The sequence below is a fragment of the Gavia stellata genome, chromosome 8, assembly GCF_030936135.1.
Source record: "Gavia stellata isolate bGavSte3 chromosome 8, bGavSte3.hap2, whole genome shotgun sequence".
Lineage (NCBI taxonomy): Eukaryota > Metazoa > Chordata > Aves > Gaviiformes > Gaviidae > Gavia > Gavia stellata.
The window spans coordinates 6862245-6878751 of NC_082601.1; the positions used below are offsets into that span (position 1 = coordinate 6862245).

General features: G+C 39.5%; 1 protein-coding gene across 1 annotated transcript in view; it reads left to right on the forward strand.

Annotated features, from left to right (window-relative positions):
* Positions 1–16507, forward strand: part of LOC132317401 (von Willebrand factor D and EGF domain-containing protein-like) — a 174184-nt gene that overhangs the window by 133630 nt on the left and 24047 nt on the right. Inside the window, exons 21-24 of the mRNA XM_059820504.1 lie at positions 1949–2830; positions 11005–11100; positions 11874–11969; positions 14895–14990. Of these exons, the coding sequence (XP_059676487.1) occupies positions 1949–2830; positions 11005–11100; positions 11874–11969; positions 14895–14990 (1170 nt within the window). The remainder of the gene's footprint in view (positions 1–1948; positions 2831–11004; positions 11101–11873; positions 11970–14894; positions 14991–16507) is intronic.

A 16507-nucleotide genomic window follows, 5' to 3' on the forward strand; every position in this document is an offset into this window, starting at 1 on the left:
CAACAACAGTATGCTCCCCCTTACAGGGAAGGCTGAAGCGTATTTGCAGGATGAGTATATCACCTATATCACCTGATAAAGAAATAAAAGCTGTCCCTTTCTCAGGTAGTCAGTCTGATCCCCTCACTAGTTACTAAAATTTAGTTAGGAGGAAAACCCGTTTAATTATGACACAGTGGAAGGAGCTCAAAGCTATAATCAGGGCTCATTTTGGAAATTTGTCAGAGAGGTCATTCAGCCCTTCACTGTCATTCCTGTCGATTTCTGGTCCCTGAATAGAATTTTCTAAAGGCAGCAATGATCATCTATTACTGATAATTTTCTATGGAGATATTTCTTTCATCTTTCTCTCATTCATTTTTAAAAATCCTTTGACTTCTCCTATCCTTGCATGCTCTTTTTGCTGATGTCCTCCCTGCTTCACCATCTCTTTTCTTCCATTCTGTGTACCTCATCATTCATCAGCCTTACTTTGGACAGTAAAATCCATGAATTTACCTACTGCTCTACTAAATACCATGTATTTACCTACTGATGTCCATAGCTTGATCCAGTACCATTGTAAAACTCCAAAGCATTATGCTTCAGCGCAATAAAAACTCATCAGCCACCAGTAGAATGACACTGTTTACCAGCCAAATGAACACAACTTTGGATGCCAGGATTTGCGCTGATCTAGTCAATGCTTTAACTTTCATTTTGACCTTTGCCAAGCATCTTAATCTCTTTCCTTGCTAACTATAGATAATTTCTACAACAACAGGAGTTTTAAGAAAGTGATTAATATTTATATTTAAAAGGAAGAGGTACATCCCGCATGGGGTTAACCCTAGAACCAAGTGAGGTTTTTTGTTCAGGTTCCAATATATTCTGTTTCCAATGGAGTGAGTATGCCAGAACCAGTTAAAAATAGCTTCTTCCATTCATTAGAGTCAGCAGATGGCCATTAATCTTCCTGAAAGTATTGATTCAAAGTACTCGTCTCCACTTTCAAGGCCCTTCACAGACTACCCTCTCCCCATCTATCATCCCTCCTTACACAACTGAAAAGGTGGCTGGCTTTGTAACAAGGGGGTGACAGTTACAAACCAGCATTCTCTCTTACATGCTGCCCCTCACATCTGGAGGGAGCTGTACACAGCATTAACAAAGCTTTTCCATTTGTCTCCTTTAAATGCTTTCCTAAAACTTCCCTTTGCCATAAGCACTACAAAAGCATTACATAGTTATACACTGGTGTGATGGGATTAGAGACTCTCTAGGACATGATCTTGCCAAGAACCGTCTTAACATTTGTTTATTTCTCCATCTCCGGTATCTATCTGTCCAAAACTGCAATGTCTCCTCTTACTCCTGGACTGCAAGAGCTTGAATGCAAAGTCTCTGCATTATATACTGTCTAGCAGAACATTTCCCAGCACACTAGTGCGATATTGACAGTTAATAAGAAATAAATGTTAGCTCAGGTGGTCAAGAAGTGTAGGGTGCACCATGGAGAGGTGCACAGTGCCAAAACCTCACAGACTAGTGTAAGTCAAAACTAGAAAACCAGCATGGCAAGTGTTTTTGCCTGGCTGCAGTTTAACCCCTGCAAGGCCAGTGCTGCACCTCAAAGAATAATGCCTGAACTTCACTGAGTTCTACTACCTTAAGCTCGCTCAATAGTAAGCCAGCATAAATATATTTCATCTAGTTCACAAACCACCGCCCTGTAGGTTGCGGTATTGCAGTTCCCTGTGCATCCAGCGCTGGTGTTGCCCATAGCAGATAACACCATGCCATTTCTACATCAGCCAGCATAAACATGCCCTTAGCCTATATGATAGATAAACTCTTTTATTTCTAGAATTGATGTTCTGTTGTTTGCTCATAAACTAAGTGTTCATTGCAGTTCCTTTAAACTCCAGACCAGAAAATTTGACAAATATATGTCTTCCTTCTGCCCTAGTTTCAAGATCTTCCCAAAGCCATGTGGATATTGCTGGAAGATATAATGAAGATGCTAGAGGCTCTCATCAGGAAGGCACTTCAAAGACATCAAGAAACACATATTCCCAAACCCAAATTCCAAGACAAGAGTCTACATACTTTTTGGAAAGAAACCCCACAGTCATTAACACTCCATCCTTTACAATGAAAAGGAAGACTTCCCAAGCTCATACATCATCAGCAAAAAAAACTGATATGGAGTCCACAGCACTTGAGAAACAATCTTATCTTGAAGAAAGAAGTGATACACACAGTTTCCTTTTGCATGAAGAGCCAAACCCCAGAGTCACAGCTGCCAGTGTGACAATCCATACCCCTCTCCCTTTTAAACAATACAAACCAGGTACAACCCAAACCATTCCTTCTCATCACAACACAAATGCAAGTTCATTCTTTGCAAGGCCACATGCTGTTCAGCAACCTCGTTCCAAGTACGGCTATTCTCCCAGGACATGGCCTCGCCGAGTCGCAGTCTCAAAGACTAAACCATCCCAAGATTTCCCAACAGAGCAGCAGAGAGCATCTCCTTTGGCAACACGCCTCACCTCCCCTTTCCATTTAATAGGTACTTCCCTTGATACAGCTCCCCAGAGTGCTAGCGTCTCTCCAGGGTCTGCTCCCCAAGCAAAGCTTCCAGCACAGACCACAGCAGCCAGAAAGGTGTACAACACAACGACAGATCATGTGGAACTGCCAAAACCCAGTGGTGGGACGCATCAGAAAGCCATTTGTGCTAATATGCCGTGCTTTACTGGTGTGCAGTGCGAGCCGGATGAAGGTGGAGGATTTAAATGTGGGCCTTGTCCCACTGGATACAGCGGTGATGGAATTACATGTGAAGGTAAGGGGGAAAGTCCTCTTTCAAATTCTTTTATAGCTTCAAATCTAATGACTCTCCAAAGTAAAAATTAATTTTTCTTATAAATTTGGAGAGTTTTCTAGCTGGAATCATTCTGGTTTTCAAAGCCAATTATATTTCAAAATAATAGACAAATATACTATAACTTTGAAAAAGCTCTTTCTGCTTAAAAAAATGACATATTTATTTGATAATATCTAATCTGTTGAAACCAGGGAGAGATTGCAATCTTGCCTACCCTTGCTTAAGGCCAGATTCATTCTACTGAAGTCATTACATTTGAAAACATATAAAACTTCGGTGGGAAAGAGTAAAATTGACCCTGTTTGTCTATACAATACATATTCTAGGAAAAACTAATTGTTCTACTAGCTTAAAAATAACTTTTAAATATCTATCTAATATCTTAAATACAAAACTGAACTTGTGATCTGAAATGTATAGCACCAGGAGGGTTTTCACAATATATTGACTTATTTATTAGACAGCTTAGAATACCTCAGTAAAACAATAGTATTATGCACATTTTTTGAAACAATGAGTTCCCTGACTTAGCTATCATTAATTATACCTTTTGCTGAGATCCCTCTGATAAGTTGATATCTTAATTGGCCTTTCACTATACAAAGCAAAAGTGTTTGCGTCGTTTCTTTCTTTCACGTACAGTTTTTCATGCTCTGCACACGGAGCAGAGAGGCATCGGGGGGTCTTGGCTGCACTGTGCTGCACAGCTTGGAGGTGGACCTCTCAGGGATCACCTGGTGCAAGCAAGGCTTCACGGGGGTGTAAAGCCCCCAGCAACGCTGCAGCTCTCTGAGCTCAGAGCAGTCCTGGAGATATATTACAAAATGCATGAGAAAAGGTTACTGCAATCTTGGGTGCTATAATTTTTGCCTGTTTACACATTTTTGAAATGCCCCTTCTAAAGGACGGACGTAAGGTTACTTGGCATGAAAGACTGTGTCTTTGACTTCTGTTTTACGCCTGGAGCTGGAAGAGTGCCACATAGTACTGGGAAGCCCAAAGCAAGTTCGACCACAGAATGGCCTCCCCTCAAAGACCAGGCTCATGTACATAGGAATATTTAGGAATATGGGCATACGGCTGCTTTGTGTATAAGTATATTTAGTATGCCCATCAGTATAGTCCTTAAAACATAAATCTACCTCTGCCTTTTATTGTCTCGCAAGACGAGATGTTTTCTTCAATTACTGGTATTACTGCAAATCTCTCTGGAGAGTCCTTAGGATGAAATGCTTTATTACCAACATCATTCTCTGTCTCAGGGCTTGATGACATGATACACAAACATCCTTTATTTGTCTCTTCTCACTGACCGTGTCACCTGACTCAATAATAAGCCTGTCAGCTCCCTTCTGCTTCATCCTGAGCCCTTCTGTGCACCTGCGAGCACCCTCCTGGAGCATGGCCAGATGGGTGAAGAGAACCCATTGTACCTCCAACCGTTGATGTCTCTTCCCCTGTCTGATGCAGCTGATTCATCATGACAGATGAAGTTGAAAGATGAGGATAATTCCTTGGATTAAGGCCTGTCATAACCTCTGCTCTCAGCACCTGACAATGCACCCACGACTGTACTAACATCCCTCAAAACAGTAGTACCCTCTAAGAACAGGATGCAGCAAAATTGAGCAAGTGATCAAAGCTCAGATGAGACCAGCATTTGTAAAATCTTCAGGCTTTGAAATAACATCCGTGACAAGTGAGCAAAACTGTCGACAGCCTCAGACACTATTGATAGTTGTCACCATCCTATTTGATATCAAAATTCACCGAGATACAAGAAACAGCCCAACGGTAGCAAGTTTTAATACCTGTGGAGCTTGAGGGGTCATGACCTTTGTTTAACAAGAGTATCTGAAAATACTCTAAGATAATAAATACTTTAGCGAGTGATATTTGTCTTGTGACAGAATGTAAATTTTTTTTCCAGTTGTGAAGTTCAAAATGAGGCTCAGAAGACTGGTAGAGAAAAAATAAGCAGCATCTTGAAAATTAATTTATCTTCTAAAATAAATCATGCCAAATTTTATTTCTGTAATATTCTTACCCCTTCGGACAATCCCCTCACTCTGCCCATTATGATTTAGTTGGAAGTCCCCTCCCTCTACTCTATCTTCCTGCTTTGGGAATCACAGACTCACAGGAGTCAAGGCTGGAAAAGACCTCTGCGGATCATCAGGTCTAACCTCCTACCTTCTTTTGGAAGAACATAGCTAGATGTCAGTGTGTGTGGCTTATATTGAGGCACCTAAACTGAGATATGTTCAGATGCTCTTAACAACCTCCACTTAAATCACTCCCTTCACTACCGACAACTTTGTCATCTGTAAAAAGTAGGACCTTGCTTTTACCCATCTTGCTTTGGCATAACAAGCATTACAGCTTCTTAATTCTCTTACTTCTGGCTAATTACTCAGCAGAAAAGCTGAGATGAAGTAGTTCCTCGAGGCTCTACTCATCACTCCCATGCCCTTTCCTACAGCTGGCCAGTTTCTCAGCTTGTAGAGTTCTTTCACCTTCCTGCACAAAGGCAGTATTACCATTTATTAGTGGCCTAACGTTAAGACTAGTCTGCTAAACAGGCAAGGCCTTGAAAACCATCTTTTCAGAGTAGCATTTTGGCGATAGCTAACATCATCTACATAATAATAAAAAATAAGTAGGGGAAATAAGGCCTACTGTAGTCCACTGGATTCTCCCACACATTCTCTTGAAAAAGATGCTTGCTGGCATTTATGGAGTAAACTTAGCCAAGAGTTCCTCTGGTGATGAGGGTGGCTACTAAATACATAATTTCCACTCTGAGTGTCCTTTTCAAGGATATATACTATAAAGCCAACGCATTACTACGGTACACTCCTAGCAGCTTTATGGGACAGCACCTATCATCTGCCAGAGCGCACTGCAGAAGTGTCATAACACTGACAGAGCTTTAAACGTTTCCGCTCAGTATGCCAATCGAATAAAACCCTAGTAATTTAATAACGCATAACTAGTCCAAACAGGATTGTTTTCAGAATGTTTCTGATATTTTGTCTAGTGTATTACAAGTGGCACATGTAACGCATCACTCTGTAACATTTGAGGGTAATGCTCTGAAATATTTGTTAGTGGTGTTAGTCACCTTAGAGCAATTACTCGTTGTCCTGCCTCTGTTCCTCACCCTACAACAGGGACATAAGCCTGCACTTTCAAAGACGTTGTATCCACTGGACAAGGAAAGAAATGCTGTCTTTTCCCTGGGCTCGGTTTATTCACCAGAGTCTGTGCATATGGCATTGTCTGAGAGCAGCTGTTGTATTTCTTGAGCTCCTTAGGGAGCCCTGAGGCAGAACACGTCCTTTCCATTCGATAACAGGGTTGAAGTTAACAAAAAATTCTGCTCTGGGCATCGTTGTTGTGTTTCTTTCTGAGAGACGTAGACCTGAAGACTGAAGAAAGATAAGAATTTAAGCCAAATTCCTGGCCATCCTTGTTTTTATTTCTCTAACCCCAAGTTCGTTCGATAAGGAGTGGCTGGTTACTAAAGCCGTATGATTAAGAAGTCAAAGACTCTGTTCCATAAAATACAGACAATTATTTAAAACTATTTTGGATTAGGTGACAGTTAAGGACTACTATCTTTCTTGGTTTTTAGTATTCATAAAAGTTCCTCAGAATTCCTATGGAAGATAAAGTCATGCTACTTTAGAAATATTTTCTTAAAAATGTTAAGTCAGTAAAACTCTGGGATGTTTTACAAGTTTTCTGAGGGACAGGAAAGTCTAGAATGGTAGTAGTCATGCTTTCTGCTCAAGAGTTAAAAATACAGCATTGCCTTGACATTACAAAACCACTGTTCAAACCAAATAATTTTCAGAATAACAGCAAAGATGGAGTAGTTGGGAAAATATTATGATCTCAGGACGCACAGCTGGATGAAATAAGGCAAAAAAAATTCAGGCAGCTGACATTCATCTGTTCTGACATTTTTACACCCAAAAAGCTCTACCACATCAGACCAAAAGTCCTTCCCCTATCTCCAATAGCTACCAACAGCTGATACTGTCCAGAATAGTCTCAGCAAGTTACGGATCATGTGCTTCAAAAAGCCAAGATGATGCCTTTGAACAGAACCCTGTTCAACCTTTCCAGGCCACATCTGATTTTGCAGCTTTCTGTCCTATCCCCCCAAGTCGTGTCTTTCCCAAAGACCTAATCTATTTACTTGTTCTTTGTACAAAAGCTCTTCTATAACTTTGGTTATCCCCGTCACCTTTTTCTGCATCTTTTCCACTTTTACTGTATCTTTTCTGAGCTGGGGGATCAGACCTGAACACGGTATTTAAGATGCAGCTCACCATGGATACAGACCGTAATAAAGTCTGGCATTTTGTACTCTGCTCAGTTCTTAACAATTCCTAACACTTTACTTGCTTTTTTGACTGCAGGTGAGCACTCAGCTGACATTTCACAGAACAAAATCCATTAGTACAAGCTAACCAGAACCATTGTCTGCATTTGTATTCCAAATTTATTCAGTCAAGTTAATCTTGTTAATTTTCTATTTGCTATGATGGATATTTATTTCATAACTCAACTTTGGACTGCTGGACTATTTAAATATGCATGAGTTATTTTAATTACACTAATACATGCTTTAACCCTATGCATTATTTCCTTTATCTGTGTATCTTACATGGAAAAGAAAGGCTTCAGTGAACAACTTTTCAAAAAGAAAACCAATAACCTGGTAACTTTCTTCTCCATTTTTGTCGCTCCCTTGTGCTGCATATATTCTAACTTCATCTGTACATTTAGTAAATTAGATTAATGCATCTTTAAAAGAAAATAAATAATGTACAATGATTGCATGAAACAAGGTAGACTGCACTCCTCCTGGTGAAGTCTGTCCTGACCTGATTGGTTTTCAAATTTTCCAGTGGAACTGCAGGTAACGCTCTCACATCTCTGAGCCTTGCTTTAGTGGCGCATGCCCAGGACTTCACATGCCGGACGGCACAGGGTGTTTACTCGCTGTTGAAATGTTAAGCAATACCTCTGTCCTGGAAGCCATTTGCCGATTAGGCTATCGAAAATGGAAGAAACAACACAGCATGTGATATTCCTGAGTACCCCCAAAGTTATCGCAGAGAAACTTATAAAGAGTGCATGATCTCATTTTATTGGAAAAAAGAAGTTTCGGGATATTTCCCAAAAAGCCCTTTCAAAGAAAACAATAATGGACTTCTCCATTTTCACCTCCAGATTTTAAATTGTACACATAAACATACGTATATTTGACAGCAAGATTGACCATTTCCAGCAATATTTTCCTCTTTGCTGTTATTTTATACCATCCAAAACCGCTTAGTATAAAAACACTGCAATACCTTTGTACAATTGAGAAAATGTTTATGGAAAAAAATATTCATTCCAGAAGATGAAAGATAGAAGTTTTGGAAAAGAATTTGACACAAACAGTATATTTTTATTACGGAGGGAAATGTCTTTTAGGTGAATATTACTCTTGCTCTCACATTGCAGCCAGTGTTCAGTTTTTATCTTTTGCTATTCACCAGTAATAGAATAGTTTTAAACATTTTACTATTAAATGTCACCATAAGAGCTAAATGTTTTAATATCCAAAATACCATGTTCTTTTCTGACAGTTCAGATGCATCTCGAAATGTGTAAAGGCCAGATGGAAAGTACTCTATTCAAATGGACACATTCGCTTTAAGTGCTACATACAAAACACGCTGAAATAAAGCATAATATGTTTGAATGTCACTGTGCTTGGCATAGCACTTAGGCACCTGGAGGCTTTATGCAACCATCGTCCTACAGGAAAGGCAATCATATTTTACCTACTTCAAAAAGAGTGGTACATTTTTCGCAGATTTTGTGTTTCCCTGACTCCGTGCAGCAAATATTAACCAATTCTACCTACCGTTAATTTCTAATTGCAAAGAAATCCCTTTATGAACAAGTCCTGTCTTACCCAAGCCCAGAAGAATGGAGATGTTTCAGATGGACGTGTGTGCGGCGGACGGGTCAGCACCCTCCTTTCAAAGCCCTATGCCTGTCATTGACTTCAGTGAGATCTAGCGCAAGGCCCCCAACACAAATGGTGGCTTGTAAATATAGTGCTGCAATATTAAAGGAACAACAAAGTTCTTTGAAAACAGCTTCAATTTCTTTCCCTTTCTTCCACTTTCCATTTCATCAAGGTCTGCTACCTGCTGTTCACCCTAATAGCACGAGACCCCGAGCTGCCTGAGCATCTGAGCTGTTCCAACAGCTGCTATCAGTGGCTGAATTAGAAAGTCTTTGGGAAAGTTTAACACTAACTGCTTAAATGAGTCTAAATCAAATCTATTTAGTTGTCCAAACAATGTTGATTTTTTTTATTCTTTTTTTCTCACACATGTACCCTTCAAATTTCAGCTAAACACATGCAGAATTGCAAATGTCTAAGCCTTACAGCCCACCAAATCAAAACTAAATTTAGGTTAATGTCATTCTCAGCATGTATAGTATGCATCTAAACTATATCTAGCGAGTTTCTGTTCTCAGGCAGGTCCAATCCTGAAGTTATTTTAATGCAGCATTGAAAATTTCACAGTTAAAACTGTATGGTAACAGGAAATGTAAATACTGAAGTACCTGAAGAGCAGATCTAATACCAAATATATTTCTTTAATGTTATTTGTGTCAAAATGGTTTATTTAAAGGTACCTTCTTGGAGCTTGTCTTTTTAACTGCGATTGGAAAATGTGTGGTGGCTTTCATTACTTTTTTGGATGGCAAAGTTCATATGCAATGGCTTTATCTGAAGGCTTGGTGATAATCACAAGAGGTGAGGATGCCTTCAGCACATGAACTTCGTTTAAATTATGCGGTGCCACAAGTATTGGTCCCTCATTTAGCTTTCCAATTACACAGTCCATTTTCCAGTTTTAAGAACAAAATGTGGTACATTAGGGTTTTTTTTCCTTGTAAAAATACTTAAAATGAAAGATGCTTTGTTTCCGATAGCTTTAGCTTCATTTTGCATTTTCCTTGGAATAACCTTGCTTAGGTTGTTATCCATTATAAAAGACAAAACTCTGCCAGTAAAGTGTGCCAAAGTACAACATTTTTCTCTGTATTCACTTCCCAAGCACAAGGAAAGATATTTTTCATTCTGTTATGTGAGGTGGCTTTTTTTTCTAAAGGCGTGAGGGCCAGCTGACATACCTGCCTTGCTCTGCTCCTGCACACAGCACCACTTCTTCTTTGAGTAAGTGCCAGTGGTCATCTTCTACCTTCAGTGGTCTTCTCTCTTCCTCTCCTGCATTTGGCATACAAAACTACCTCTTGCTAGACGGCTACAAATAGAAGTGTTAATGACATCAGATGTCAGGTATCTACCTTAGATGTTAGGTTTAAGAGGCTAAACCTTCCAGGCTCCCTGCCCAATAAAGCCATTAGGCTCATAATGATCAACATTTAAAAAACAAACAAGTGTCTTCAGCAAATAGCCTGCTTCAGGAGCTGCAGTACTTTCTAGCTTTACGCAATACACCTGCTCATCCTCTTTCTTCCACAGAATGACATTGCATATTGCAATATGTCAAGAAACCATTGTCTACCTTGCTTCATTTGCAGACCTCACAATACTTATTAAACATTAAAAATGTTGCTTAAATGTTTGTCATTTTGCTGACAAATCCCCACACAACTCTTTTCTACACAGAAGAAGCACTTCATCTCTGCTTTAGTGTAACTTCCGACACCTGTTAAGGCTTACTGAACATCCACAAGACAAATTTGTAGAGAGGGATGGGCAAGGTCGTTAGTATTAACTGTATTTGTACTTGATCCATCTTTAGACTTCAAAAATACATATTTAAAAATGTGCATGCTCAGAAGTTAAATATGATTATGTTAAAATCATTCCCTTGCAGGAATTAGTTAGTAACTCATTAGTTAGTGCTGTATTACTAACGTGATACCTACTTTTACCCTGCAGTGTTTTCCTCAGTAGCCAAATTATTCGTTGGATTAATAAAATGGTATGGGAAAAATAGTTACAAGTGCTGTGCTTATAACCACACAGAATGTAATATTTGAAGTGTATTTTTTTTCCTCATGGTTTATTCTTGCAGTGCAGTGTGATCCACCATGTGAGCATGGAGGAACTTGCCTATCTCAGAATACGTGTTCTTGTGCTTATGGATTTGTTGGTCCTCGATGCGAAACAAGTATGTATGAACTCATTCAGGCTTTTCTCCTCATTACATGTTTGAATTTGCAGAAAATTAGAAGACAAAAAAAGCCTTTTTATTTTTCTATATTTCCCCTTAAAATGATGATTGAATACAGCAAGGAAATCAAAGTATAATGTATTGAAGTAATACAGTAGCTGAACTACTTCAGAGCATATATTTACCAGCAGCATAGTTGTATTATGTAAAAATATGCACATCTATATCAACATTTTCTACATAAAAGTGCTTCTGGAAAAACAAACAAATAAGCAAAAACCTCCATGTTATTTACAGTAACATTTATGAAATTCAAGGCTGTGTGAGTGAATGCAGTAATACTAATTTTGAGCACACAAAAGACAACCATACCTATTAGGAGTCACGTTATTGTGCAATGCAAGTTGCAAAAGAGGTTCAATATATAGAACATCTGGGAAAAAAATTAGCCTTCAAACCCTTCTGTATTAGCTGAATGGCAAAACATATGCAGTTTCATTATTACATTCCTCACTGCTTATTTAAATATCAGGTTGCCCTTGACAGGAATATAATTTTATCTCTGAACCAGAGTAGCTGGAATACTTAAAAAGCAAAGAATTTTAGATGCAGGACTTCTAATAGAGAAAGAAAACCAAGGAAAGGAACAGATACATCCCTCAGTTTACTTCTTGGACTAATACCATTAGTTATTTGCTGTAATAGAGCAACTTTAGGATCTGCATCGGTGTTACTGATTAAGAGATTTTCATCCTTTGTGCATTTTCCAGTGGTGTGTAACAGACACTGTCACAACGGCGGGGTCTGTGTGTCACCAGATGAGTGCAAATGCAGAAATGGATGGAGCAGCCCTTCTTGCGAAACAGGTAAGTGGTTAGAAATAAATGACTGGTCTCATTTCTTTTGCTGCCTGAAATCCATGCGATTCCCACAGTGCAGTGGTCAGAGTGGGAATTGCTTGAGAATTAAAACATAAGACCTAGTAGAGGGCAAACCCTTGGAAGGCTTTGAGTTTATGTAAGTATTCTTAAGTTTAGATATTTATCTAAATCTCAGCGTCTTATAAAGGAAACCCACAAACAAAACCTTTTTGTAGATTTCTAAACTTGTGTGAATCTGGTGTTTATTCTTAGCATGCAGAAAACCGAAAATTTCAGACGTTACTATTTCAGAAGTTACAACCTGACTAAGTAGCTTCTGCAAATGAGAATAATTCTCACTGGGATTTTGGAGATATGTTGATTTACAGTCTCAGCTGCCATGGACATAACCTCACTCTTTGTGGGTCTTGTTCCCGGAGAGCTCAAAGAATGAGCCCTGTCCCACACCTGCAGTGGCAAGGATGAGGGCAATGCAGCCATCTGCACTGCTCACAACCTGGGCAGCTTCCAGTTTTCATTGCTTTTAACCCTACACATTTCTCTGAAGGTACGATGGTGGAGCAGAAAGAAGGGTTTGGCTCTTGGTGATTTTTAACGGTATGCAGTCAAATCTGAACTTAAAAGTACAGTTTATGGAGACAGGAATAGAAGGAGGCCAGTTTAAGTTAGGACAAGAAGGTAAGCAAGCAACCATGACTTCTGGTGCTAAGTCAGCAACTACATACACACTTCTAATACTGCATAGTCTAAGGAAGAAAAGCGAACATAGAAGGGTAAGCTATCAGAAACTGAGACTAGCTACTCAGATTTTTGTGGTCCAGTTCTCGGATTCAGTTTCGCCGTTCCAGAAGATGGCTTGTGACTGTACAAGAAAAAGCCAAAAACAAGTTCACAAGGAGAACATAACCATTCACGCACTAATGTTAAACATCCTGCTGCTGCCAGAATTCACACTGCTCCTCCTGCGTTTCATACCTCCAGAGTACCTACAAAGGCATCCACAGAAGTGTGCACGCTCAGGGAGAAGCCACCTCCACCCGTCAGTACAAAATGACGAGGTGAGGATTGGAACTAGGTACCTATTTCTAGTCAGGACTCACAGTTTTGAACCCTGTTCTGAATAGGTACAGCTCAGACCTTCCTCTCAGGACCTAAGCACTAAAAGCTGGAGCACATATTTTTCCTCCAAAGGCACAGTAACTACAGCACTCACCTGGGACAGGCATGCAAAATAGTGAAATATTAAAAGGAGCAAGAATGAGGAGTGCCTTAATCAGTGCCAAACCTCAAGGCTACAGAGGCAGTATGCCTCTGCCATAGTGCATATTAAATAACTAAGACACCTTCAGCCTACATTACCTTTCCTGGAAGGTGAGAGATGTCATTTTAACCTCCATCTCCTGGAGATTGCTCTTCCTGTAAGTGTTGAATTGACAGACCTACTGAGGACACATAAATTAGCCTAGCTAAGATCCACGGTAAATGACTGGGATTGCCACTAGCTATCCTGGCTCCGACTATCTCCTCTTTTTCCTGACGGAAATTACTCTCCTTGAGTTCTGCAAATTTATTTTGGGGTGGCTTTAAACAGGATTATTCCAAGAGAAGGACAAGCAACAGCAGCAGAAGCAGTAATTTCCAACCCAGAATAGCAGCAACAGGATTTGTTTGTCTGCCAATACCTTAGGTGAAAGACTATCAGGCTCACCTCTCCGGCATTGTTTTATGTGCACTACGCAGAGTATTTTGCAGATACTGTTGGGGTTTCCTGCCTCAAGTGATACGACAGGAGTCTCTGGAGGAACACAGATATTGAAACAAAAAGAAAGGGAATTAGGGTACTTTACCGATGGAAATATAAACACTGACAGAGCGGGGACATCTGTGAACTAGCTAGGACAATGAGGCAACTAATCCAAATTCACCATTAGGAATGAACGAAGTCCATTTTGACTTCATAAGTGATTGCTGCTTAGTGAGAAAAGCCTCTCATCTAGACTACAATTTCACTTTTTTTCTCTTTCCAAATTGACATTTTATTTCTCCTTTAGTTCATCTGAAACATTTTAGTAACCCTTAATTTATTGAAGCTTAAATGTATTTATTTAATGGGCTATTCTGTAAGATACTGAAAGACAAAGGGAATAGAAGGAAAAAGACTGTTTTAAAGTGTCACTCTGCTTTACAATGAGAAGTTTATTGGATTCGTTATTCTTCACACAGTGACTTCCCAGCTAAACTAATTTGCAATTCTAATACCTTTTTTTTCAACAGTCAGGTACTTGCCGCATAGAAATATGCAAGACAGCTTTTAATTCCTAATGCCTGTTATATCATCTACAGTAATAACAGATAAATGAAGAAGTAAAGGGAGCTCAGCCAGTGGCTTTGCTGGTGATGGTGATGCACGAGCCAATATGTGGTGGGAACTGGCATTTAAATGAGGCAGAACAAACAGAGGTTTTGCGGTGCATATCTATTCAACGTCATGGAAATGCCACGATGCTCTGCTGAACTCAGACAAAGCAGCAAATGGTTACTATCTCATCTCCAGGTTATCCAGGCTGTATGCAATGTGACTAGATTTTACCACCTTGGGATCATGTTTGGTGAGGATACTGGAATGGAAGCAAATGAACTGTGCAAATCAAAGGAAGACATCAGAAATAAACTATTAAATTCTATTTTTTTTCATCCCTCAAGCTATGCTAAACCACCATTGAAATGCTCCCACGGTGTCGGCAATAAATAAATGCCATAGCACACGTGACCAGCAAGGATTGTGTGAAATTTATCACAGTAGTACTAGAAATGTTTGTTCTAATGACATGTGCAGCAGCAAAAGAGTGCCTACTCTAAAAAACTCAAAATTATTAGAGATTCATAGAGTTATCTTATATTCACATACAGCTGTGTGCAATCCTGTGTGCTTGAATGGAGGAATCTGCGTACGGCCAAATATGTGTACATGTCCTTATGGTTTCTATGGGCCACAGTGCCAGAGAGGTAAGAAAGTTCTATTTATCACCTTGATAAAGGACCCAGACTTAAAATATAAACAGCAGCCTATATCATTACGTGACCCCACACGAAGTATAGCGAGAGACTTTCCTTGTCATAACTCCCCCTTTGATGTTATAGTCTGTCTTAAATCCACGTTATGTTGTTCTTAATGGTATTGCGAAGGAGTAAGCGCTTATTTATGATGGTATGAATGATAACTAACAATTAATCTAAAACTATCTGAAGTCAGTGCTATTACTAATTAGTAATGATTCAATTAAATGTTAAACCATGGCTCTACTTTGTTCATACTCTATAGCGTGTACTATAATGTGTTTCAGGGCCAGATGATAATTTATCTTCAAATGAGGCTCACAATATCACCTACTTCACCATCCTAGAGTGTAGTGGATGGGAGACTTGTATAGGACTTCTTCAGATCCCCGCTCAAAGATCTGATCAAATATCGCTCTGACTGACTTAGAGCAGGATGTGATTTTGAATCCCTGTCCTAAAGAGAAGAGCTCTAAACTGAGGCTAACAGTATCTTGGGCTTCTTGCTCACCTTGTGCTGCAGAAGTCAAATTAATGAATACTTTAACTACCCATTAGCCCAGGCAGAATAGACAGGAGAGAGGAACTTATGTTTAGGGCTCCTGTGCTTATACTACTTGCTTTTCTTTTTTTTGAGCATGGCTTTAATAACCTCTCCTGAATCTGGGAATATAAATACACTCTTATTACCAAACCTGAACTATTTCAATATTAAAAGTTCTTTTCTCTTTCTCTCTCTCCCTTTTGTTTCCCTGGAGTTCCTAGATGAATGCAATCCCAATGCATATTTTTGCAAGTGAATGATTCACACACAAAAATCTAATTGGAAATGGAGCTTGCTGGAAGCTCTTTGTTTTTGTGATGTTGGGGATGAAGGAGAGAGTGCAAATGATACAGACTCTGTAATTTGATGATCTTTCTCTTGAGGTTCAACGTGGAAGGGGATTTTCAACATCTAGGTGATTTGGAATTTTTATTCTTAAGTGTTATGGTTTAGACAGAACTAAAACTTGAAAATAAATATCCACATTTGTAGGATATGGAAGTGATATGGGGAGATAGTGGATGGATGCTGAAAAAAAGCAAAGTCCTTCCTTCTGTTTCTTTGAGAAGGGGGGAAGAAATAGCACCAAAACCAAGTTAGCAAATATCAAACACTGATCTATATTTCAAGGGCAAAAGCCCTTGAAGAAGCCCTTCAGTTAGAGAGTTAAAATCCTAAGAGATTCTCAGGAATATTCTGACTGCTTAACTGCAGGTATCTGAAAGAGAGCCTAAGGTGCTAGGAGTCATGTCCCACATTCTTTCCCCAAACAAGAGAGAATCAGGATCTCCAGCTAGGCATCTGCCTGAATCACCCTTTGGAGAGACACCTTCCTTCTCTACCCCGACTAAAGAAAAAAGCCTCTGCAGACTGGTCTCCCAACACAGGCACCTAAATAAGGAGCCTACATTTAGGCAACGTT